General features: G+C 33.8%; 4 protein-coding genes and 1 long non-coding RNA gene across 6 annotated transcripts; 2 read left to right on the top strand and 3 right to left on the bottom strand.

Moving 5' to 3' along the window:
• The first annotated feature begins 1,028 nt into the window (after nt 1-1,028).
• LOC149969070 (uncharacterized) lies at nt 1,029-1,564 on the top strand. The gene is made up of 3 exons (XR_016472767.1): nt 1,029-1,211; nt 1,269-1,394; nt 1,477-1,564. It is a non-coding gene; the product is annotated as an uncharacterized LOC149969070 (long non-coding RNA).
• Nucleotides 1,517-2,213, bottom strand: LOC149969069 (small nuclear ribonucleoprotein F). The gene is made up of 3 exons (XM_090155203.1): nt 2,043-2,213; nt 1,770-1,895; nt 1,517-1,697 (listed from the first exon to the last, which is right to left on the bottom strand). Exons 1-3 carry the CDS (start codon nt 2,046-2,048, stop codon nt 1,566-1,568), a joined length of 264 nt encoding a protein of 87 aa, XP_090011329.1. The 5' UTR covers nt 2,049-2,213; the 3' UTR covers nt 1,517-1,565.
• A 68-nt stretch (nt 2,214-2,281) lies between these two features.
• Nucleotides 2,282-3,971, top strand: LOC149969068 (O-glucosyltransferase rumi homolog). The gene is made up of 6 exons (XM_090155191.1): nt 2,282-2,466; nt 2,537-2,627; nt 2,689-2,829; nt 2,888-3,020; nt 3,085-3,203; nt 3,265-3,971. Exons 1-6 carry the CDS (start codon nt 2,334-2,336, stop codon nt 3,842-3,844), a joined length of 1,197 nt encoding a protein of 398 aa, XP_090011317.1. The 5' UTR covers nt 2,282-2,333; the 3' UTR covers nt 3,845-3,971.
• Nucleotides 3,952-9,415, bottom strand: LOC149969067 (WASH complex subunit 4-like). Of its 2 annotated transcripts, none has more exons than XM_090155170.1 (24): nt 9,235-9,415; nt 8,996-9,135; nt 8,770-8,935; nt 8,520-8,704; nt 8,227-8,451; nt 7,913-8,158; nt 7,699-7,859; nt 7,217-7,334; nt 7,017-7,142; nt 6,850-6,957; nt 6,695-6,785; nt 6,494-6,629; nt 6,331-6,436; nt 6,148-6,264; nt 5,897-6,065; nt 5,674-5,828; nt 5,341-5,610; nt 5,233-5,277; nt 5,069-5,177; nt 4,607-5,005; nt 4,457-4,551; nt 4,290-4,391; nt 4,134-4,227; nt 3,952-4,072 (listed from the first exon to the last, which is right to left on the bottom strand). In XM_090155170.1, exons 1-24 carry the CDS (start codon nt 9,290-9,292, stop codon nt 4,038-4,040), a joined length of 3,456 nt encoding a protein of 1,151 aa, XP_090011296.1. In that variant the 5' UTR covers nt 9,293-9,415; the 3' UTR covers nt 3,952-4,037. The 2 variants fall into 2 exon arrangements, with proteins under 2 accessions (XP_090011296.1, XP_090011305.1); XM_090155179.1 differs by having other exon boundaries at nt 3,952-4,069.
• A 221-nt stretch (nt 9,416-9,636) lies between these two features.
• LOC149969066 (protein trapped in endoderm-1-like) lies at nt 9,637-21,617 on the bottom strand. The gene is made up of 4 exons (XM_090174275.1): nt 21,591-21,617; nt 11,456-11,825; nt 10,290-10,751; nt 9,637-10,225 (listed from the first exon to the last, which is right to left on the bottom strand). Exons 2-4 carry the CDS (start codon nt 11,812-11,814, stop codon nt 9,901-9,903), a joined length of 1,146 nt encoding a protein of 381 aa, XP_090030401.1. The 5' UTR covers nt 11,815-11,825; nt 21,591-21,617; the 3' UTR covers nt 9,637-9,900.
• Between the last annotated feature and the right edge of the window lie 1,385 nt (nt 21,618-23,002).

The raw sequence follows: 23,002 nt of genomic DNA, 5'->3' as shown, positions 1-23,002 counted from the left end.
ATAGCCAGATTGTTTGTTTAAAGGTTGAAAAATAGTTTTGTGTTTTGTAGCAAACTTTCTGTGAGGCTGACAACCATACAAGAATTTAAGTTCAGAACTTACATGCGTGGGCATATTTGGGACAATTTTATTAATATAGTCTTTAACTGTTAAAATTCTATCAGTCCCAGAAAAATTATTAATTTGTTTAGCTACAAACAAAATTGCTTCTTTTTCATATTTGCTCAAAGGCTTGGATTTTATATTATCTACTGTGTAGTTTCTTTCTTTTCCATATAATTTTACTTTGGGAACCTTTATTGTCCTAATATAATTATTGATATCTACATTGGGTTTCAGGGAAATGTAACCTTCCTTTTTAATTTTTTTAAAAATGAATACCTCGGAGTGATTACTAACAAACTTGGAATTACCACTATGTCCAAACACCTGATTAATTAATTCAACATCAACAGAGTCATTTACTTCTTTCAACATAACAATATCTTTATCTGATCTTGATAAAGTGAAATCAAGAAACTCATAAAATGACAGTATTAGGGTTTTTTCAGTTTCATATAAAAAACTACACATACTATCCATTAATGAATCACAATTTAAAATTGGTTCTAAATTGCCTTTTGAAAGGGCACCCATGTAGTTTTCGATATCTATTTCAGATCTGACTGGTATAAAAACCTGAGATCTACATTCATATAAAGGGAATAAACCATTGTGACGGTTTATTATAGCTCTGAAAGCGAGTTTGAAATTCGGAGAATATGCATTTTGCATATGCAACTTGAGTTTTTTGGTAGCACTACCCTTAAAGCTATCACATGCCACACTTAACAAAACTAAACTTAAGTATTTCCCAGATACAAATGACCCTAGCTCCTTCAAAAAAATGATATCTCCTTCAAAAGGTTCTTGTTCCGCCGCTTGAGACATTTATTTACATATGTTTTCAATAAACTCAATCGCGCTTATACACTTTCCTTTTTCTGAAAGCCAAGCAGACGATGATAACGCATTTTTCATTTTATTGTTTTTCACGCCATCGAGCGACGTATTCACTAACTTTTCTTAAGCCTTAAAACACACCTTTCCCTCAAGAAAGTTTGAACGATTGAACCTCGCCTCGTATATATCTTTACACTAAGCAATTTAAATACTTTAAAGTAAAATATGATTGCCGTAATTAAAGATTTATATCAAGACCCTATTAAATGGTGAGATATTTTCCCTCAATTTTAGAGTTAATTTTTTAAACGTTTTATCATTCATAGGCAAATTATCAAGAGTTGGGGCTTTTTCGCCTGTGGTGTTTACCTAGCAAATCAAATAGCGGATATAGATTTATCAGGTGGATCACCAGTCCCATTGTAACATGGATCTCATTACAAATTTACTAAGTATAACCCCAATATTGGTCCTTATATGTTCGAAGAAATTGATCTTTACTTAAACCAATTTTTTTTACTTTTTTTACTTAAGTGATATTTCACAAAACACAAAAATGATGAAGATGAACAATACATGATGGAATATTAAAAATAAAGAATGTACATTTTTATATACTAAACTTAGTCTTTCATTTCACCATCTTCTTCCTCTTCTTCAACGCCTCTTACATAAAGAATGTTGTTACATCTTATGACCATTTCGCCCAAATTTCCAGTGCAATTATTATCAATATACTCTTCAGTGTTTGCCAACTTAATAAATAATATCAATCAATTCATGAATTTCATTGTCAAGAGCAAAGAAATTGCATCAACATGTATTACCTGTAAATTCATGTATCCATCAACAGAAACTAAATATCCTTTATATTCCATGCCCCACTTCAATTTTACAATAACTGGTTTTCCAGTTAAACTGTTTAAAAAAGGCTTGGGATTCAAGGGAAGAGTCTGAAAAATAACATAGTAAAAAACACAGACAAGGCTAATTTTTAAGCCTATCTTTCCACGTTTTGCACAAGCCATTGTAATTTGGTAAAGCAAATTTTATTTGTATTTAATATTTTGTTCATACTAAGAAAATAAAACTCAACTTACCGACATGTTCAAATCTTTTAAATTTAATACACAAATAGTGGTAAATATAAATTTAGCCCGAAAGGACAATAAAAATGAAAGTTTTAGAGCGGTAAAATATACCGCTAGCAGACGACGAGAAGTAGAAAACGTCACAGATAAAATTACTTCGACCAATGACAATAGAGAACTGGAGAAAAAGAAAATATTTACACCAATAGCAAATGTCTAAACTCCCCACTAATTAACCTTTAACCCCCATTTTAAAAATTCGAGACGAGTTTAACATTTTAGGAAGTATTTTAATTTAAAATGTCTTTAATTTATAAATTTGCTGTTCTTTTTTTAATTATAAAATCTTTTGAAACCGAAGACACTTGCAATGTCTTAAATGATCAATGCCAAAGCCATGCTCACAAAGAAAAATCGAAATACCTAGAAAAAGGTAGACCCTAATCCCTATACTTTACATCATAACACTTATCCCAGAGTTTTAAAAACCCAATTTATTACAGAATCTAATAACTGGCAATATTATATAAATAAAATCAATGATGCGGTCGACTCTTACACTCACTGTAAGGATGGATGTGCTTGTTTTGTCCAGTATGAAAATTGTTAAATATAAATGAGGAAATCAAGTTTAATGGCATTACTAATATTTTAGAGTGATCAAAGACGATTTGGTACCTTTTCAAAAAGATGGCATTACCATCAACGATATAAAATCATCCAAAGATCGTGGGACTCATTATCAAATTATAAATCACAAATTATACAGGGAAAAGGAGTGTTTATTTCCTTTTCGGTATTTTAAATTTTTGACGTAGAGCCAAAACATTACTTAATCTACGAATATTTTATAGGTGTGCAGGAATTGACCATTTCTTATTGGAAGTAATTAAAAAACTTCCTGATATGGAAATGATCATCAACACGAGAGATTGGCCTCAAATGAGCAAATATAATACTCCCCTTCCAGTTTTATCATTTAGCAAAGTAAAAATGCCTTTTATTGCTAGGAAATTATAAAGAATGCCCAAAAATTATGTAATTTTTACAGACTCCAGATTATTATGATATAACATATCCAGCCTGGACATTTTGGCAAGGTGGCCCAGCTATAAGCCTATACCCAACTGGTTTAGGTCGCTGGGACTTACAAAGAACCAAAATTACCAAGTAGAAACGCAAAAGTTAAAAAAAAAACTTCATATTAAGCTATTTAGTATTTACCTATTAGGGAAGCTGAGAAATGGCCATGGGAAAAGAAGAATGGAGTAGCTTTCTTCCGCGGTTCTCGCACCAGCTCTGAACGAGATCCCTTAATTCTGTTATCAAGGCAAGAACCTGACCTAGTTGATGCTAAATACACCAAAAATCAAGCTTGGAAGTCAGAAAAGGATACTCTGGGAGCTGAACCAGCTAAGGAAGTCCTGCTAGAAGATCACTGCCATTATAAATACTTATTTAACTTCCGCGGTGTTGCTGCGAGTTTTCGTTACAAACACCTCTTTCTCTGCCATTCCCTAGTTTTTAATGTGCAGAGTGAATGGGAGGAGTTTTTTTACCCAGCGATGAAACCTTGGGTACACTACATTCCTGTGGAAAATAATTTAAGTAATGCGAAAGAGCTTCTACTATTTGCAAAAGAGAACGATTCAGTAGTCAAAGAAATCTCTGAACGGGGGTTCAAGTTCATTTGGGATCATCTGACAATGGAGAATGTTTCTTGCTATTGGTTGAGACTCCTCAGGCGTTACGCAAAACTTTTAAAGTACAAGCCAACCAGAGACCCCACATTGCAAGAAATTAAAGCATAGGTCTTCCAATATAAAACTTTTTCTAATCGTGACTCTCTAATTTTTAAGGAAATGTTTTTAAACTTGAATTGTAAATAAATTTGTAATAAAGTTTTTTTTACAAAATATATTACACGCTATTTTGTAATTTACATGTATTATAAATTAAATTATCTCATGATTACCGGTATACATGATTTTCAGTCACATTTTATTATGAGGCAATTTCCATTGGTTTGGTTTCACCTTCTGAAAATAAACATTTTAACACTTGGATTTCTAACAAAATGTGAAGCACACTTGTTTTTACCATCTACTTTCTGTTCACGTTCCTCAGCAGCACTTAAATCAGCCCGGAAAAAGATTCTAGCACTACTCAATGAGTAATTCAGCAGGTCAAATTCCTTTAGAAATAATTAAATGAGCCTTGATCCTTAATAGAGAGAAGCCTTTGCAAAATATTAACCTGTTGATATTGCTCCAATCGATTTACAGTTAACGTTATAGTTTGTTGTAATTTTTCATCTTCTTTGCCAATAGCTTGTTCTTGATGTTTCAACGCTTCTTCCTAAAAGTAGAGTTGTTAAATTTACATGAAATACTATACAGGCCCAAAAACCCACGCGGACATACTTTTTGTTTTCGGTATTTTTCCTTAACGGATTGGAACCAATGTAGAGAATCAAAATCTTGATACTGATCGAGCAACTTCAATATATAAGCTACTCCTAAATGAAATATAATTTGTTTAATATGATGGAAATATTAATAATATTCCCTTACCCATAGCAAAACCATCGTCTGTAAAAGCAGCACCTTGCTTGTTCTTTCGAGTCAACAGTTCTTTGCAAGTTATGGAATGTTCAATGAAATTAACAGTCAAAGGTGGAACAATTACAAAGAAATTTCTTAAATGAATGTTCTTGGGATCACGGAATGCAGGAGAAAATACATCTAGCAATAGTTTGAAGTACTCCGTTCCCTCTGAGAAATTCTTAGTCAGGTTTCCAATGACCAAATCTAATTTTTTGGCAGCATCTACACATTCAGTGGACAGATTCTCTTCTTTACAAAGTTCTTCAAAGTTGATGATATCATCCAAATCAGGAATAAAACGAATAGCATTGCTGCAACAGTGCAAGCCTCCAGAACGAATCATACGTACAAAACCCAGAGCATTACCTAATTTTAGAAAAGAAAAAAATCAGGGTCGAATAGATTATGAAAAATTTCAATTATTCTTACCGACTTGACTGATTAACATTCTAAATTGATCCAAAAAACTCAATCCATCAGGCGTTAAGCCTAATTTACGTATTCCTTTGTTAAATTTTTCAGCTCGTTCATATGGAAACTAAAATAATTTTTAAGTTTAGTCGGTTTTATTTGGATTGCAATCAAATACTTACTTTCTCTGCGTGATAAGACTTATTTTCTCTAAAAAACCTTAAGTCCTATAATAAAAAATTTAGAGGGTATTAGAATTAAAATAACAGCTTAAAAAGCGAAACATTTACTTTGATAAGCTTGGACTTAATGTGTTCATCATAAAGAAACTGTGAAAAAATGTAGAATTTCTTTCTCAAAAACTGATAGGTAAAGTTGACAGTGGTATTCATAATTCCAATTCCATGCGTTCTGATGGAATTCGCAATATGCCGGATATTTATCGTATTCAAATGTTTATTGTTACTAGAATGTTCGATGAAAATCTGGTTATTCAAGTTGTAAAGATACTTGGAGACAAAGACATGAATATTCCGCATAATCTCTAAAACATCCAAACCCTGGAAGAATCATTTAAAATTAACAATAAGAACAAATTTAACGAACACTTTTCCATTTTTTACCTGTTCCAAAGTTTGACTGGGCAAATGAGCTTCAACAGTGAAGAGCCCGTATTTTTGTCTAGCCAAACTTCTCATTTCTCCGTAGGTTTTCCAATCATGCAATGCTACAGTCGTAAGATTGTAGAATATCTTCTCCAGATAATGTTCAACGTAGCCTACAAAAAGAAAATCCAAGATTAATTTGAACTTTAATAATGCCCAAAATAATTGATTTTTGTTTTACTTTTAATATTGATATGTCTATCGAAGAATCTAATAGGCCTAATCATCAGAAAATGAGATAGATCCTTTGAGTTGACTTTGAAAGGATTACGTTCTTCCAGTTGTAAATGAGTATGTGTTTGTAGCCTCAAATCTGTTTCAATGTCTTGACAGAGGCGGTCAAGCATCAACTGTAATTAAATGTTAAGATTTTCAATTTAAAATTATTAACAAATAATGTAAGTATTGTTAGAAATAATGTTTTAACAATACCTCTTTCAACTTTCCATATATTTCCTTATCAAAATTATCCAAAAGAACTTGAGACGACAATTCATGCTTAGTGCTTTTCATAGGATTAACGCAGTCACGTAAAGCACCAAACATGTACTGAAAAGATAATAATTTTTCTATTCAAAGTAATTCACTTAATTATTATTGTTTCGAAAGTCGTACATGAATTCTATGGCAATCCAAGTAGTTATCATAAAGATCACTGACGTATGTGGGAAATATTACGCGATGCCAATAAACGAAGCTGCAATCGCAGGCATCTTGTAGTCTAAACATTGGCATCTTTAGTATTGTAGTAATATAATTAGAGTATAATATGAATTACTTTTCACGTAAATCACAAATCAGGTCTAATTTCCTCAAAACTTTGTTCAACGTTAAAAGTTCGTCGTCTTTTAGAGATTTCATTTGAACACCCAATGCCAGGGCAAGATGGGCAATAAGCCGTCTTTCTTTAGTGCCTAAAAGAATAGACTTCGCAATCAGACCTAAGCTAAAGATAAGAAATTCTAGAACTAATTCATACCAGGTCCATTCAACGATTTTTCTGTCAAAACTAAGGCTGACAGTACATCTAATCTTCTTTCACTGTATTTCTTGTCTGATATCAAACGCTTCTACAAAATTAAACATTGTTAGAAACAGCATGGTTCAATTAAATTCAAACTTGAGCATTCATACTTTGGCTACAGTAACGTTAGTTAGAGCAATGTAACATAAATGTTGAATAATATGATTGATAGATTCGTGAATTTGCACCGAATGACGGAAGAAAGTTCCTTCTATGGCCTGAATAATGAAGATATTGAACAAAACGAAATAAAATATCATGTTATAAAATTTATTACTTTAAGTATTTCAATAAAACGGCAGAGAGACAGTACGGTAGACTTCATCATTGACTTTGATAATGTAACGTGTAAATTAGTAATTAGCTTCAATTGATCACTTAAGGCCATAGCAAGTGATAAGCCCTATAAAATAAACAAATGAATAAAGTAAATAAAACCACAAGTTAAACATTCAAAGCTAAGACTGAATTCGTTACTTGTATTAAAAGGGCAGATTTCCTGTTAAGATCGTCAATCAATTTTCCACCATCGCTCAACTGTGATTCCATTTTAATCATCCAAGATGAAACTTGAATGTACATACTCTGAACATCCCTACAGAGATGATAAATCATGGCTGCGTTCAGTAACTCTAAAAAAGCTTAGCGCTGAGCTCAACGGTCAGCGGTTTTTTACTGAACAAGTTTTTTTGACTTCCAGTTTTGACGTCATGTTGCCCGTCTGTTGAGCAACGAAGTGATCGGCTTTAAGAGCAGGTTTTTCCGTTGCTCAACAGTCAAGTGATGTTACAGACGATATTTTACCAAATTTACAACAAGCATAGCATTCAACAAGATCCTATGTCACGTTAGCAACGGTCTCAACGAAAATAATTTTTCAGATACTTCATTGAGAGTTACTGAACGCAGCCCATATTAACACCAAAAAGAAAAATAAAATTAATCAAATCACATCTTACTTGGCAATATTTTGAATCTTCTGTTGTAAATAATTACTCCTCTGAGTTTTAACAGACTCTACAGCCTTTTTTTCCAGAGCTTTCTCCATTAACGGCAGCATCAGAAGGAGGAAATTATCAGCAAACCATAATACATTGCCGATTAATTGGATTGCAGGAACCTTTAAAATATTTTAATGTTAAAGGGAATCTATGATAATGCAAAGCAACTGACCTTTTTACACGTATCCCAAACATATTTAAACATTTTCTTGTCCATAGTACGAAAGAGGTGAAAATGTAAAATGTAGAGGCAACAAATTCCTATCAAACTGCGACGAGATTCTACTTCAGGAGGTTCAGCTAATTTCAAATCCACTATTTCTATCCATCTTTTAATAACATTGTTCAATACGTCAGCAAACATGCTATTTTTAGAAACCAGAGCAACACCTTCATCGAACCCTTGCTCCACACAACTCTAAGCCAATTGTGTAAATTATATTTAGTTATAAATCATTTAAGCGAGAGGTCCATCTTCAATCTTACTGAAAATATTCTTCCATCCAAAAGCTGCAGTTCTAATTTGGTAATCATGTTTTCAAAGTGACGCAGCTTCTCTGACGTTACATTGAAGCGTCCAGTATTGTGATGTACGGATTTAACCATTCTTTTATACAGAGTCCAGTGCTCTCTTAACGTTGCCTGGGTTTCTATAATTTCATCCAAAGTTACTAACGTAGCCATCATGTTTCCAAGTTGTTCAAAGACAGGCTGTTAACAAAAAAAAAATATTTAGAAATTTTTTAAGATTCTTTTATAATTGCTTAGGCTATTTTAACCTGAAAGAGAACATCAGTGACATCAATAAGTGACATTTCAGGACTGTGTAACGCTGACATTTGATGAATTACATTCTTGGCTACCAAATTACACCTTGTCACGAAACAAGAAAGTTCTTGCATAAGTGGAATTATGCGACCTATGTACATCTGAGCATCTCCTTCTTGAAATCCTTCTAGAGGCTCTTTAAAATCAATAAGCACAAGGAATATATTACACATACTAAGACCAATACCACAGTCAAATTACCTCCTTCTCCATAGAACAATAAAGCATTGTAATATTTAGTCTTAGCTTCATAGCACAGTTCATTCATTTCACAACATAGTACTGCCAAAACAGCGATGACTTTGTTCAATACTTTATTATCTGTTGATACCAATTCAACGACTGCGCTTCTCTCGTATGGTAGAAACTGTAATTTTGATCTATCTTAGTCTCCACAACATATTAAAAACCATTTGCAAAGAAGTACTTGGAGAGCGATAGGATTCAACGTAATATCCCAGTTACCGCTGATAGCATCATCGAGAGCTTGCTCAATTCCTTGCAATTGGGTACCATATTCTTCCATAAATTTTCCATATTTTCTAAGTTGTACTTCACCGACGATTTCTTAAAAAAAAAGGGTGCCAAACATGCTTTCAGTAAGGGCCAAAGGGCTTAAAGGAAAAGACCCGCCCACTTCTTTGAAATCAAGGCTTAAGCACTCACTGACAGCTCCTTCGTCCAAACGGTCAGAATCCCATTCCTGAGTAGAATCAACCGCCATAATCAATTCATTAAAATTAATTTACCTAACTTTTGCTAATGCAACGAGAAAACCCTGTTTAAAACAGAGTAAATTAATATGTTTCAATTTTACGTTTGGAAGCGTTAAACTCCTCACTATGAACTTTTGTTATGCAGCTTGCCAAAGCATTAAAATATTTTGCCGATAGATGGCAGCGTTTACGGATTTTTATTCAACATTTTCTTTTTACCGCGAAATTTGAACTACCATTTAGAAGAGTCACTTCTATTTTGTCCTGAAAATGCATTTCCAAACGGAATAAATACGAATTCCCAACGGAAATTAAGAATTGTAGTGAAAAATTTATTTTCATTTAAAAAAGTACAATAAAATTGATAAAAACACCAAAAAAACCAATACACTTTCGCTTTCGTATCACTCAAGTTATATATTGATTCAAAAGCTCTGTTACGAAGGCTTAGTACTTAGTGAAAACAAATAATTAGACATGATGAATTACATTACATTAATGAATCAAATATTTACATGACTTAAAACGGAGATGTACGACGGTACGATAAAAATTGATTAAAATGATTATTTCGATGATCACGGAAATGAATGAGAGATGATTTCCGCTTTGGTCCTTAAAGGGCAACTTCATCCAAAAGATGAAGCTCTTTGTTGTTAATCTGAGTCTTAGTTTCGGGATTTTTGTCTTTGCCGAACGAGAATATATCCAAAACGATCGTTTTGGACGCTCCGGAGCCGGTACAACAGGAACCAGAACCAGATTTAGAGGAACCGTTTGACTTGTTATTAGTCGTCGTGACGCACGTGTTGCGTCTACCAGGACACAACAGTTTGACGTAAGCCTGTCTGTATTGTCGGTTTATGACGGCGTAGATGATAGGGTTAATGCAGGACGACATCCAGGCAAAAACCGAAGCGATCACGTGAATCACTGGATAGCTGTAAAAATAAAAATAACTAAGGCTTAGCCAGTCTACTTTCCCAAAGAAAAGCCAAGGCTTACCTGATCTTGCTATCAAAAACGTTAACCACCATCAATGGTAGAAAACAAATTAAGAAGGAGCAGAAGATGATCAGCATGAGTCGAGTTAAACGCAATTCATCTCCTCTGAGCCCCGATCCGGTGCTCAGATTGCCCGGATTTGGGGAAGTTGGCGGGGAATGAGCCACCAAGGCCCGTCTGGAACGATGCACTTTGTAGAAAATGCACGAATAGGAGGCGATGATGACGATGCAAGGCAACAAGAATCCCAGAACGAAGAGAAACTTCTTGGGTGATTTTCCGTTCAGATCCAAAATGGTGCAGGAGAAAGTACCAGGATGATATCCCAGTTTTCCCCAGACACCCAACAAGGGCGGAATCATAATACAGAAACTGAAAGCCCAGTACAAGGCGATCATCAGAGCGATGTAACGACGCCGGTAGATTCGGTCGTACAAGTGGTAATGGTTAATTAGGATGTATCTAAAAATGGATCCTAAGATTAGTAAAAAACGTGTAGGGGTACATCAAGTGGATAAGATATTTTCCTTATTATAAGAAACAGTCCAGCAAGAAAAATTCTTATTATAAGATTTCGCTATTTTTGCGTCAAGTTGAAAAGATCGCGAAGTCCCAAACAAAATGGCGGCTGACGAATGAAAATCAACGAAAACGTAAAGAGTTGTTTAATTCTTTCGTTGAAATACTTTTTATTTCAATAGTATCGAAATTATTAACGAATTTATTCGTAAAACATTTAGGTCAAACAAGAGTGCTATTGATAATGCATGTTGCAGCTCAAAATAAGGCCAAGGCTTAAGAATTTTAATGACACTAGAGTAATAATATATATATCATTAAGCCTTGTCATCAAATGCTATTTCATAAATAGTACGCCGAAATGTTTAAAATTCAAAATTCGCTCAAATTCTTCGGCTGGAACTTTAAATTTATAAATTATTCCCGTATCATCGTCTTTAAGGTCTATGTTAAATAATTCACCGCCATTCGACGCCATCTTTAATTCTTATTTAAAACTACCTAGAAAGTGTTCTTACTAATCTTGCAAGATCTCTGACGTCAATCGCTCTAACTTCACGAGATCACAAGAAATCTTACATTTCTTGCAAGAAACCTTATCAACTTGACGTACCCACGGTAGAGACTGAAAAAGCAGCTAGCCTAACCTGTTAATGGTAATGGCGGTCATGGACATCAAGGAAGCGGCCACATTCCCGTAGAAGAAGAAAGGAAACAGTTCGCAGAGGGTGTCCCCGAGCAACCATTCCTCGTGAATGTACCTGGACGCTGTCAATGGTAAGTTGATGGCGCAAAACAGCAAGTCCGCCGTGCACAGGGAGATGACGAAGGCGGTGGTGGCGTTACGCAGCTTGGCGCAACGGGCCAAAGCCAACATGGTGATCAAGTTGCCGGTAAGACCCACTACTATGAACACCAGACTGCAAACGGCGGCGAAAACGGTAGCGCCACGAGGGTACCAAATGTTCCGGCCGCTCACCAATTCCTCTTCCACATCGTCAGACATCTTGCGCGTTACTGAAATTAAAGAAGGAACCAGTTAGATAGCCCTATAGCCCATTAAAAACTAAAATTTATGGCAAAAACCGCATCAAAAAATATTAAGTGGTTGATTTTGAATAAAATAAAGAAATTTCCGCCGCGACAATTGCTGAGGAGTCGGTGAGACAGAAAAACAACGTAAAAGCGCGCGCTGCTGAAGACGCAAAAAATTTGTTTTGCACTCGCGGCGCGTTCCAGTTATAAGAGACCTAAGCCTAAATTGCGCGATTTTAAAAGTTAAGATAGTTCGCAAATCGCTCATACGGGGTTAGGGGCGCTGGCGGCAGCCCCTAAGATGGCGACGAAAATTCAAACCTGACGTTATTTTTCGTTTCAACTTTTTGGGCCAAAAGCTATTTTTTCAAGACAAAAAAGGTACGTGTTAGTAAATTAAACGTCTGGTTAATCTTTTGTTACGGAAATAAGGCCATATTTTTAAAAGCTTGGCCGTTCCCCTTTAAAACGAGGAAGTTCCGATATGATATCTTCTTATCTTTGGAAAGTTGGGCTTGGCTCTTTTTAGATAAGAAAAACACTGTCAATAAAGGTCGATTGCGAATAATTATATATACATTTCTATTTCAACAATGGGGCAGGCGCTTTATTAGAAAACCAATATCGCTTCTAGCATAAGTAACGTAATAACAATAAGTATGACAATTAATGAGATTTACAACCAAACTGATTTTCATAGTTATTGCGTAATCAAGATGTTTTCTCAGCACAGATCCCTCTAGTGTCTAAAATACGCGAGACTTCCGGTAAGCCGAAATATCTGGTTGCCGATAGATAGGCGGAATATTAGGCTAAAATGATAAAAATTAAAAAAGTTTTTCTCGGCGCCACGAGCTCATGTTTTTTTATCACGCGTGATTCGCACGCGGGCTTCTAAACAAAGCCAAAGCCCCTCGCGACGCCAGAACGTGCTCTCCGATATTAGGCTTAAATTGACCGATGTCAAAATTAGGTTTTTGCGCGCGGCACTATACCTTTACATCATGAGGTATAGCAGGCTTATTTACCTGCTTTTATACCCTAACATGGCGGTGTAGTTTCACGCGCAAAATGAATTTTAAGATCCAACAATTTTTATCAAAATGTAGTCATCCAAAACGGTAAGTCACAGCTTGAAGAGAGTATCATACTTATTGTTATTATGTTACTTATGCTTAGATTAAACCCACGTAAATCAACTTCTCCTGAAACACCGAAGCACTGAGGTTGGAACATTTATACAGGCGCGATTTAACTATAGGCATAATATAAGCCTTGATATTTAGAATCGCAAATTTATATGCCGACTAATTAAAGAGATTTTACCTTCAACGCAAAAAAAAACCACAAAATGTCATGAGAGAGAGCTGTCAATATTGTAATCTTATTGGTGGGTAGACAAACATAATTCAAGGTCATTTTCCCTTAGATTCGTTTTCTTGTTCATGTTAGCTTGAATGTATTCATTTCAACCATGAATATCAAACTGCATTAGGCATTTTGCGAGGATGGGAGGGGCTTACATATTATGACGTTGATCACGCGACACCACTCAAAAATGGTTTAAACGTTTTTAAACTTGGCTTAGAGCTAAATTTATATAGTTAAATTTTAAAATTCATCTTTTCGATTGAACGAAAGTGGGAAAAATATTAACAACAAATACATTATTTTATGAAATTTTTTTTGTACCGGTATTTTTCTAAGAATTACAAGTAGTTTTCTTGGCCAGTTAAAATGCTCAATCTCCGAAACGTTTCGTGGATCGAGTCAACGACAAACGCCTGTCTCCTGATTGGCTTAAGTGATTTCATTTCAAACTGATTCTCAGATAACAGTTGCGTTATGTGAACCGAGGTTTAAGATTAGATTAAAGTTCAGATATCAGTTTATTCGTATTTACGCTCAGATATTATCAGATCAGTTGATAGTTGTCAAAATGCAAATCAGATCAGTTGATAGTGGTCAAAATGCAAATCAGATCAGTTGATAGTGGTCAAAATGCAAATCAGATCAGTTGATAGTGGTCAAAATGCAAATCAGATCAGTTGATAGTGGTCAAAATGCAAATCAGATCAGTTGATAGTGGACAAAATGCAAATCAGATCAGTTGATAGTGGTCAAAATGCAAATCAGATCAGTTGATAGTTGTCAAAATGCAAATCAGATCAGTTGATAGTGGTCAAAATGCAAATCAGATCAGTTGATAGTGGTCAAAATGCAAATCAGATCAGTTGATAGTGGTCAAAATGCAAATCAGATCAGTTGATAGGTGTCAAAATGCAAATCAGATCAGTTGATAGTGGACAAAATGCAAATCAGATCAGTTGATAGTGGACAAAATGCAAATCAGATCAGTTGATAGTGGACAAAATGCAAATCAGATCAGTTGATGATAGTGGTCAAAATTAAGATCAGATAGTTTAAGCCCGAATCAAATCTGAATTCATTTTAAACCGACAGACAGGTGAGAGGATTTCAGATACCTGTCAGTTATCTTAACCGACTATTAAATTAATTTTAAAATTTTGAATTCTGTTTATTTTAATTTGTTTTCCACAAAGTTAAAATATATTCTAAACGTATAAGTCGGATTCTGAATCTGGTGTGATGAACCATGGATTAAATAACCTTATTTAATCCATGGATGAACTATAGCAGATTGGTTAAGATCGGTTTCTTAGGACTATGAATCAGATTGCTGGCTGTGGGAATATAAAAAGGTGGTTTATTTTCGCCTGTTCTCGGACTAAAAGTGTACTCTTTTTACCATAAAACGCTTTATTCGCCTGACATAGATTTAACCTTGGATTAATAATAGTAGTTCCTACCTGGATGTATCACTTGGAAAAAACCTGACAAGCAAATGGCTTTTGCGGTAGCAGCGCCGCTTCGGCGAAGTTAACGGAGTATTTCCGAAACTCCCGTAACACCTAGCCTTCTACAAGGCAAAACCCGTAACAAAAACTTAGGAAATGCACGCGGAACGCTAGTGATATATCCAGGTAGGAACTACTATTATTTATCCAAGATTTAACTGACCACCACATCAGTTAGAACAAGCTTAAGAACCGACAAAGGCTTAAGGAACTCCCAGAAAATCCATGTCAAAACATTCATTAATAGAAATGTTTATACGAGCAAAAGAGGGAGGATATTTGGTCCTACCCTGTAATTACGTGGAAAACATGGGGTAATAACTGACCCTAATTAATAGCGGCGACCCCTGTGAATTGAATAAGACGGAGTCACCAAACTACTGAGATTTAAATGATATCAATCTTCATTAAGAGATGCTACCGGATCAAAATAAAGAAGACCCTGTAGAAAAAAAATTACACGCGCAAAAACTAACAGATGTAACGCTGTAAATTAAGCCTTTGTACGACCGTTCCCACGCAAAATGAAACCGAAACTAACAAGCTGAGGCCCCAAAATTGTTCGGTGCCCCTAGCTAAGGCAGGCTCGGGAAAAAAACCCCTTCCAACTGTTTTCTAATGAAATTCGAGACTGAGGCACCCTAAGCCTCGGTTCAATTGAACTGTGAAAGACTAAGGCTTAGGATGGGGAACATTTGGACGCGTTTATCTTTTAAGTTCGAAGCCTCTTTTAAAGAAAGTTTCGCGGTGTTGAGACACGACTATTAGGTCTCACAGAGGGGTAATTGAAATCAGACTTCCCCTACTATCTGTTTTTTGGCCCCGCACACTCGTCTTTGGCCGCGGTCTTTTGAAACAGAACAGAGTCGGAAAACTGACATTCATTCAGAGCGTCTTTGGATGCCGACGTCTCCCACGCCCGCAACCCTCGTCTTTAAGAGGAACTTACTTAGCGGAATGTTTTGTGTACGCGATGTAAATGGAGGGAAAAAATAGACGTATTGAATAGGAGTCTACGAAGTCTAAACGCGACAACAATGGATTAATTGTAATTGATAACGAGTACTGGGAGTTTGTTATTGACGTTTTCAATGGCACACAGGGGGAGGGGCCACGGGGACAGATTGAATTTGACAAGGGCCAGAATAAGGAACGCGGGGACATTTTAGAAAAACCAGGGTACGATAGATTTAAAGAATGGCTATAGTCATAGAAAGTCACTAAATCAGTGATTCAAGATAGATGTTTATTCAAAAGCTGCATTTTAGTTTTAACCTCAAACGATGAGACAGTGAACCGTTGTCCTCAAATGCTTACAGTACTTTGTAGTTTTTTGGTCATGGCGGACATTTTGGAGGCATTTTATTTCTTGTCCCGTGGTAGCTATAATATTCTAGCCAACAATATATTTATTTATAACTAGGTGGAATAGACGCTTCAATGAAATAAAGTATTTAAAATACTTGTATTTTAAATACATATTCAGTATTTCGTATTTTATTTTAAATACTTGAATATTAAATACATATTCAGTATTTCGTATTTTATTTTAAATACTTGAATATTAAATACATATTCAGTATTTCGTATTTTATTTTAAATACTTGAATATTAAATACATATTCAGTATTTCGTATTTTATTTTAAATACTTGAATATTAAATACATATTCAGTATTTCGTATTTTATTTTAAATACTTGAATATTAAATACATATTCAGTATTTCGTATTTTATTTTAAATACTTGAATATTAAATACATATTCAGTATTTCGTATTTTATTTTAAATACATATTCAGTATTTCGTATTTTATTTTAAATACATATTCAGTATTTCGTATTTTATTTTAAATACATATTCAGTATTTCGTATTTTATTTTAAATACATATTCAGTATTTCGTATTTTATTTTAAATACATATTCAGTATTTCGTATTTTATTTTAAATACATATTCAGTATTTCGTATTTTATTTTAAATACATATTCAGTATTTCGTATTTTATTTTAAATACATATTCAGTATTTCGTATTTTATTTTAAATACTTGAATATTAAATACATATTCAGTATTTCGTATTTTATTTTAAATACTTGAAGATTAAATACATATTCAGTATTTCGTATTTTATTTTAAATACTTGAAGATTAAATACATATTCAGTATTTCGTATTTTATTTTAAATACTTGAATATTAAATACATATTCAGTATTTCGTATTTTATTTTAAATACTTGAATATTAAATACATATTCAGTATTTCGTATTTTATTTTAAATACTTGAAGATTAAATACATATTCAGTATTTCGTATTTTATTTTAAATACTTGAATATTAAATACATATTCAGTATTTCGTATTTTATTTTAAATACTTGAATATTAAATACATATTCAGTATTTCGTATTTTATTTTAAATACTTGAATATTAAATACATATTCAGTATTTCGTATTTTATTTTAAATACTTGAATATTAAATACATATTCAGTATTTCGTATTTTATTTTAAATACTTGAATATTAAATACATATTCAGTATTTCGTATTTTATTTTAAATACTTGAATATTAAATACATATTCAGTATTTCGTATTTTATTTTAAATACATATTCAGTATTTCGTATTTTATTTTAAATACATATTCAGTATTTCGTATTTTATTTTAAATACTTGAATATTAAATACATATTCAGTATTTCGTATTTTATTTTAAATACATATTCAGTATTTCGTATTTTATTTTAAATACATATTCAGTATTTCGTATTTTATTTTAAATACATATTCAGTATTTCGTATTTTATTTTAAATACATATTCAGTATTTCGTATTTTATTTTAAATACATATTCAGTATTTCGTATTTTATTTTAAATACTTGAATATTAAATACATATTCAGTATTTCGTATTTTATTTTAAATACTTGAATATTAAATACATATTCAGTATTTCGTATTTTATTTTAAATACATATTCAGTATTTCGTATTTTATTTTAAATACATATTCAGTATTTCGTATTTTATTTTAAATACATATTCAGTATTTCGTATTTTATTTTAAATACATATTCAGTATTTCGTATTTTATTTTAAATACATATTCAGTATTTCGTATTTTATTTTAAATACTTGAATATTAAATACATATTCACTATTTCGTATTTTATTTTAAATACTTGAATATTAAATACATATTCAGTATTTCGTATTTTATTTTAAATACATATTCAGTATTTCGTATTTTATTTTAAATACATATTCAGTATTTCGTATTTTATTTTAAATACATATTCAGTATTTCGTATTTTATTTTAAATACATATTCAGTATTTCGTATTTTATTTTAAATACATATTCAGTATTTCGTATTTTATTTTAAATACATATTCAGTATTTCGTATTTTATTTTAAATACATATTCAGTATTTCGTATTTTATTTTAAATACATATTCAGTATTTCGTATTTTAATTTGTTAGAGATAAAAAACTATTTGAAGTTCAACCAATTAAATTACGCTATTCCGTAACGTCACTTAGAAACATTTGACCCGTCGTCTGCTTAATATCAAATATTGCAATTATCCAAAGTTACATAATTACAATGTCACTTTTGCTATTATTGGAATAGCAGATTAATAATTTTGAAGGGCTAAACCTAAGTTGCAGCAAAGGATAATAAAATGCGAATAATTCCATTGTAGGAAGTCAAATTGTTTGCCCTCGTGTAAACAATTGTCGTGTTATTGCGACGCAGAATATTTCAATATAAATGCATTGTTTAGTTGAAAAGTGTTAGTAGCGTAGTGTTACTGAGAAATTGGTGTAGTGTTACTGAGAAATTGGTGTATCCTTAAGTAACTTAATAACCATAAGTATTCAGCGGCGGTGATCGGAAAAAATTCCTGTGGGGCATAGGCCATTATTTTTAATTCAAATATTTATATACAGAAAACTATAAGTCTATAATATTATTCTATAGATTTGTCACTAATATTTTACTGAGAGTTACGTCATCACAAGAAGAAAATATCCCCCTAGCGAGGGGCTTTCAAAGGTTACGTGTGCCGCGTTAGCAAGCGGACGCAAATCTGCGACGAAGCCCGTAATGCAGTCTGTCTTGTGATTAGCTTTCAGTAAAACTTTTGCATGTGAAGAATAGGAAGTGTCACATTTATGGTACGATATTGTTAAGCAAGTACATGTTCCGCTCTAAATATTGAATACTATATTTCTATGAATTCATAGATAGCAATATATCTGTGTACATGGATCAAGAATAAATTATTAAGCCATTCTTAGGCTAATTAGTTCATGAAATTTTTTAAGTTAAGAAATGAAATGGTTTACAGTGAATTTGATAAAAAAAAACCTCAGCCATACGCGGCTTACTGGTTATTTTGACTTAACCCAATGGTTAATTACCACTACTTAAACTGTTAAAGAACCAATTTCAAAAATAAAAGGTCGAAAACTTACTAAGCCTAATCATTTAGCAGACAACAACGGCGCCATTTTGCCAAAATTGAACGTGAATGCTCCAGCTTCTCTACGAAAGTACGCCGGAAATCGACTTTAGCAACGCTTAGTTTGTCCACATTAAACTAAAATTAACCGTGATTTTCCTATTTCCAGTATTTTTAATAACCCGTTCTTTTTAAAGCCTGAACAGTAAAGCCCCGTTTTCAATCACGAATTTTTCTTTAAAAAATTATGCTTTCGCCTCAAAACTAACCACGAGAAGCTTCGCTATCGGCTTTTTTGTCACGAGAAGCAGATATCTAAATGGATTTGATATACGCTTATTTTGAAATAAAATCGCGTCAAAAAAGCAAAAGCGAAAAGCCTGAAATTTATCGTAATTGTAAGTCCCCTTAGATTCTTGGGCCATGTTGAAACGAACGAACTGCCCTACGTTTCAGAAACGCATTATCGACCATTTTTGACTTTTTGAGTTTGAATGCTCCACGTACTAATTTTAGGGCGCTGATTTTAAATTTGAAGTCCGTTTTTTTTTCCGAGATACAATAACGCATTGAAATCGAAAAGTTTCGAAAATACTCCGCAGAAACGCATTAAGTACCGTCGGAAATTTGCAGAAACGCATTAGGTGTTTTTCCCCGCCTGTTCTGGGTTTTTTGAGCAGGTTAAAAAGTGTAGCCATATGACGTCATTTTACTTCAATTCTGTCTTGACGAAAAAAACGAGTTGGAGTAAGAAGAAAGTAGTTAAAGGTTAAAGGTTATTTATAAAAAGCTTGCCCGTCATGTTTTCCTGAAACGAAATTTAAGCAGACGACAAAGCTAGATTACTTCCTCTACACCTCCTTTCGAGGAGGAGTAAAAAGTGTAACCTTCGAGCTCTGGAACAAGCGAACAAAATTCGGGGCAGGGTAAATTTTACCCCGAGAACAGGCGAATAAAAAGTCTTAGGCTAAAAAGTTTACACTTTTTGTCCCCGGACAGGCGAAAAAACACCTATTATGTCGTTATTAACCGATAATTAGAGTCTTCATTTCGTATAATTTCGTCTGCTCTAATTCATTCAGTATTATCAAGAATGTATTTATTTATACTCAGGGAGAATGAATATGTCGAGACTATCGACGGACACGCTAAGGGGGGGGGGGGGGGAAAGGAGGCGGTCTTATTTTTTGCGTCCTCGCTGCAGCGTTAATCGCGTCGAAAAACGTAATTTTTAAGAACCAATGAGATTTGCAGTATTATTTGATTTTATTAAAGCGGAGGAGCATACCGGGGGCCCCAACGGGTGGAATTGGAGAAACGCTAAAAATAATCTCGACATATTCATTCTCCCTGAGTATAAATAAATACATTCTTGGTATTATTATACCACATAATGCGTTTCTGCCACGAGGTTTAGCCAAATATAAACGTATAAAACGCATTATGTCAAATTATTCTGAGATTTACTAAATTTTGGCGACAGTCGTTGTCATATTTAGAAAACGGACTAAAAGAAACCCCTAAAAATTAATTTTCAGTTACCTAAATACTGAAGTATTGTTATTTTTCATAAGAATTACCAAAATAAATTTATATCGAAATAATGCGTTTCTGAAACGTAGAACAGCGAAACCGGATTTCACAGGCACGCTCATATTTGAATTTTTCGCCATCAGATGGCGACACGCGGTTACTTCGACGTCTTGGCAGAAATCGCCGTTAACGCACGGCCTATGTACGATTCTAACTTATAGGGAGCTAGTATATTATAAACTTATGGTATAACTGCATTCTACATCCCACACAAAAAAAATCTTCTTGTTGTTCTGCCTAATTGAACTTTTGGGTTGCGAGAGGGGGTTCAAGGGGGTTGATCTTGGGCCCATCGCGGCTGGAAAAATCGTTAAAAAATATAGCCATTGCCAAATAATAAAACCCTGGGCTTCGGTGGTTTAAGATTACAACATTTGTTTTTTTTTTCGGGGGTGATTCTATCCACTTGGGTTTCACACTTCCTTCTCAATTTGACGCCCGGTATCGTAAATAAAACCCATTTGGGAGCTAGTTCGAGGTCCGGAGGAGCTTGAAACCACGGTGGATTAACTCGCTTCCGCTTGCCAGACCTATTTTTTTTGGTTCAGTCTTCAAATATGATACGGCAGAGAGAAAAAATACATCTTAAACGCAAAGCACATGGCCCTATTTATGACATAAAAGGTTCTGGCGCATAATTTGGACGATTTGATGGCGTGATGGAGAAATTCAACTGCATTTTAAGGATAATTTCACGAAGATTTTAAGTCAAAGGAGTTTTTTTCAAGAAAGAAGACTTAGTATTACAAGAAAGCAATTGAAAATTTCCCAAAATGAAGTTAAACAAATTCCCAGCTACTTACAATTCTTTAAAGTTAGGAAAAATTCTTCCAAACTTAATATTTACGACCGGATTTCAAATTATTCAAGAGAGCGTTAAAAACGTCAAATTTTCAAGACGTTTAGTACTTTTTGAAGACGCTAAACAGAGTTTGTCTTTGATAATAAAAATCTTAACTATGACTCAGTGCCTTCATCCGTTTTGATTTCGTTGAAATCGGGAAAATATTTAGTTCTAAAGGAAACTGAACAAAATGCGTATGTTAACGTATAGCTGGTAAAGTGATTATGGTTTATGTCATAAAAAGAGCCTCGCATGACAGTTCTCAACTTCCCTTCGTGGTTTCCAGTTCCGGTTAAATCTGAGTTATCAACCTACTTTCTAATTTCATCTCATTCGCGCCTTCGATTTGTTGAGAAAATACTTTACGCCTATGGCAAATGGGGAAGATTAACCATCTCTGATCGAAGATATTTTTCCATTTTTCTACTATACAATCATAACCAGGAATCCATACCTCTACTTGGAATGCTTATCGCGGCAGATTTTCGTCTCGATGTGGCTGACGGTGTTTTTGACGTCACTATGTTAAATTAGCAAACAACAACGTGAGAGGGGAGCGCGCGCAGAGAGCGTATTTTCTCTCGTAGGCGGGGCTAAAGCCGTCAGAGTTATACGCCAGAATAAGCATTCCAAGTAGAGGTATGGACTCCTGCAAGACACTAAACTAAAATGTATAATGTACCTTTTACAACATAAATAACCATCTCTTTAAATATGTATCTACGCAAGCTTTTGTACTGATTTTTAAAAATACGTATAAGAAGATATCCCCAAGGTTCGTAAAAAAGGGAACTATAAGGTTGCCTCGATCGCGTGGTTTTTTATCAAAATATTACGGGTTTCGCGTTGCTATGTAAAATCGTGACGTCAGCCAGATGAGATCGTATTGAAAATCAACGGAGGCTCATCTGGATGACGTCATCAATTTTAACTCGTACAGATATTTTTTCAAACATCTTTTTGATCGAGACCCCCTTGAGCAAGCAGAGCAACACCCACGAGCAAGCTACGAATGCCATAAACTTATGCTAGAAAAGGTATAGTTATAGTTATCGCTAGATTTGTAAGTCGGAAAATCTTTCGTCGAAAATGAGCTAGGCCTTTTTTTCGGAAAATGTTCTTCATTTTTCCGAAAACAAGGGAAAAAAAGGTTTCCATTCCATAATTAGCCTAATATTGTTCGCGAAATTAAATTTCGCGGCATTTTCGCTTCATTTTATCGAATCCAAAAGTAAAACTAAACCTCTAGACTAGTCTAGAATAGTGATGTAAGTTTGGAAAATTTTCCGTATTTTTCCGAAAAAAAAATTTTAATTCCATGATTAGTCTAATATTGTTCGCAAATTTAAATAAAGCGGCATTTTCGCCTCA

The sequence above is a fragment of the Leiobunum rupestre genome, chromosome 1, assembly GCF_980474605.1.
Source record: "Leiobunum rupestre chromosome 1, qqLeiRupe1.1.hap1, whole genome shotgun sequence".
Classification (NCBI taxonomy): Eukaryota; Metazoa; Arthropoda; class Arachnida; order Opiliones; family Sclerosomatidae; genus Leiobunum; species Leiobunum rupestre.
This window is presented reverse-complemented; position numbering and strand designations above follow the sequence as displayed.

Coding starts and splice junctions, on each gene's coding strand:
- LOC149969069 (XM_090155203.1), bottom strand. Junction 1,698..1,769: donor ATGGATACATGAATTTACAG/GTAATACATGTT, acceptor TTATTTATTAAG/TTGGCAAACACTGAAGAGTA.
- LOC149969068 (XM_090155191.1), top strand. CDS start 2,334: ATGTCTTTAATTTATAAATTTGCTGTTCTTTTTTTAATTATAAAATCT. Junction 2,628..2,688: donor GGATGTGCTTGTTTTGTCCA/GTATGAAAATTG, acceptor CTAATATTTTAG/AGTGATCAAAGACGATTTGG. Junction 3,204..3,264: donor CAAAGAACCAAAATTACCAA/GTAGAAACGCAA, acceptor TTTACCTATTAG/GGAAGCTGAGAAATGGCCAT.
- LOC149969067 (XM_090155170.1), bottom strand. CDS start 9,292: ATGGCGGTTGATTCTACTCAGGAATGGGATTCTGACCGTTTGGACGAA. Junction 7,335..7,698: donor AAGATTCAAAATATTGCCAA/GTAAGATGTGAT, acceptor TCATCTCTGTAG/GGATGTTCAGAGTATGTACA. Junction 4,073..4,133: donor ACGTGAACAGAAAGTAGATG/GTAAAAACAAGT, acceptor GTTTATTTTCAG/AAGGTGAAACCAAACCAATG.
- LOC149969066 (XM_090174275.1), bottom strand. CDS start 11,814: ATGTCTGACGATGTGGAAGAGGAATTGGTGAGCGGCCGGAACATTTGG. Junction 10,752..11,455: donor ACCGCCATTACCATTAACAG/GTTAGGCTAGCT, acceptor ATCCATTTTTAG/ATACATCCTAATTAACCATT. Junction 10,226..10,289: donor GTTTTTGATAGCAAGATCAG/GTAAGCCTTGGC, acceptor TTATTTTTACAG/CTATCCAGTGATTCACGTGA.